Here is a 1654-nt window from a genome sequence, read left to right as displayed (position 1 = left end):
CAAGGGCTCGTGTGGTAGACTCTTCAGAACCGAGGGTTTCTTGTAGGAGAATGATATCGGGGAGTTTGACCTCAAAAAGTCGTTTTAGGGCTAGCTTTTTTGGGGAGCTAGCCAGGCCCCTACAGTTGAAGGAGATGCACTTCATGGGGGGCCGATCTTTGGGGGTTTTGTTGCTCTAAGGACCCCGTCGATAGTGGCTTGACACCCAGCTGCTACTTCCGCGCCCGCGTGCCTAATGGCTTTATTGAGATATGATTTGCGACCCCGGGTAGTAAGGAACCCAGGGCCTAGCGGGACAATACCCAGCCCGGAAAGGGTTTCAGAGACCTCCAGATGTGATGAGCGAGGGCGAAGGGAGTATGGGTGGGATGGGGTCGAACGGGAAGATGATGGCGAGGGGGGCGGAGATGAGAGGGGCAGAGTGGTCGGGGCAGTGGATGACGACGGAGGGGGAGGGGGGATATCACATTGAACCATAGTGCATGCAGTTGAATTTTCAAGTGCAAATGAGATATCAGATGATTTAGAGAGAGGGATAGGAGAGATACCCGACACTTGCGCGGCCGCTGCTGCTGCCCGAGCCCTAGTCAGTGGGGGCGAAGGCGGGGCAGTCTTTCACTTGTCCAATTTTGCAGGTTTGTCTTGGGTTCCCGCACTGCTCTGTGGTGAACGAGATATAGATGGGGGGGTTCCGCTGGTGACCGCAGGTGCCGGTTTTGGAGATCCTTCCTGATTGTTGTTCAATGGGCAATCCTTGAACAAGTGACCGACTTGGTGACATCGATTGCATCTGAAGGGAACGCCCTCGTAATCCAATATCTGCGATCTGCTGAAATTCCCCCATCTCAGAGTCATCTTTTCTTGTAGTCCCTCCCTGGTATCCAGATGGACCAGGATTCTAGCTAGAATTCTTTTGTTGTTCTCCTTGTAGGATCGATTGTGGTCCAAGTACGTTCCCAAAGCATTCCCAATCTTGACGAATGCTTCCTCAGACCAGTATTGTAGAGGCAACCCCGGAAATCTCACCCAAAGAGGGCCTGCTCCAATCTGTTCGCGTTCCGGATCAAATAGAGGGCTCCACCTTTTCAATAGCACCGGAGCCATTTCTATGTGCCAGTACTGTGCTAGTACAGTATTCGTGTGTTCCTCTTCTTTGAAGTGGAGGGAGAACCATCCCCTTGGGAGTTCTTGTACTTCCGGAAATTCAGTGAATAGCGCGCCCCAAATTTCTTTCACCCATAGTTTCAATCTCTCCGCCGTGAAGGTACGCCCTCGCACATGTCCAACCAAAATCGTTCGAGCCAGTGCCATGGTCTCCTCGAAGTTTGTGGGATCGCCGAATGATACTGTAATGTCTTTAACAGTTGCTTTGATGCACTTAGATCGCTTCTTCGAGCGTGGAGCGGTCGGGTGATCTATGAGTGGGTTGGTGACCACGACCCCAGGGGGGGTTTTGCGGGCTGTGCATTGATGGCCGGCGTGCTGAAGCTGCCCGAGGGTCTAATCCCTTCTTCGCCCAAGGGTTTTTCCGCTGCAGCCCTAGACTCAACAGGGGTGATGGTGTTTTCCGGTGCCTCCTGGTGTTCGGTATGTGCGATGGGGATTTCAGCTGCTGCCCTAATCTCAACAGGGGCGGAGGAAAGTACTCTTCTTG

The 1654-nt window shown here is 53.0% G+C and overlaps 1 protein-coding gene across 1 annotated transcript; it reads right to left on the bottom strand.

Annotated features, from left to right (window-relative positions):
- Positions 1–615: 615 nt before the first annotated feature.
- LOC149191533 (uncharacterized) lies at positions 616–1311 on the bottom strand. Its single transcript, XM_089406676.1, has one exon. It carries the CDS (start codon positions 1309–1311, stop codon positions 616–618), a length of 696 nt encoding a protein of 231 aa, XP_089262802.1.
- Positions 1312–1654: the final 343 nt, after the last annotated feature.

Source organism: Pinus tabuliformis, chromosome 2_2, assembly GCF_031772625.1.
Source record: "Pinus tabuliformis cultivar Carrire ecotype Pingquan chromosome 2_2, CPIR1, whole genome shotgun sequence".
Lineage (NCBI taxonomy): Eukaryota > Viridiplantae > Streptophyta > Pinopsida > Pinales > Pinaceae > Pinus > Pinus tabuliformis.
The sequence above is the reverse complement of the archived record's forward strand: the minus strand, read 5'-3'. Positions and strand labels throughout refer to the sequence as shown.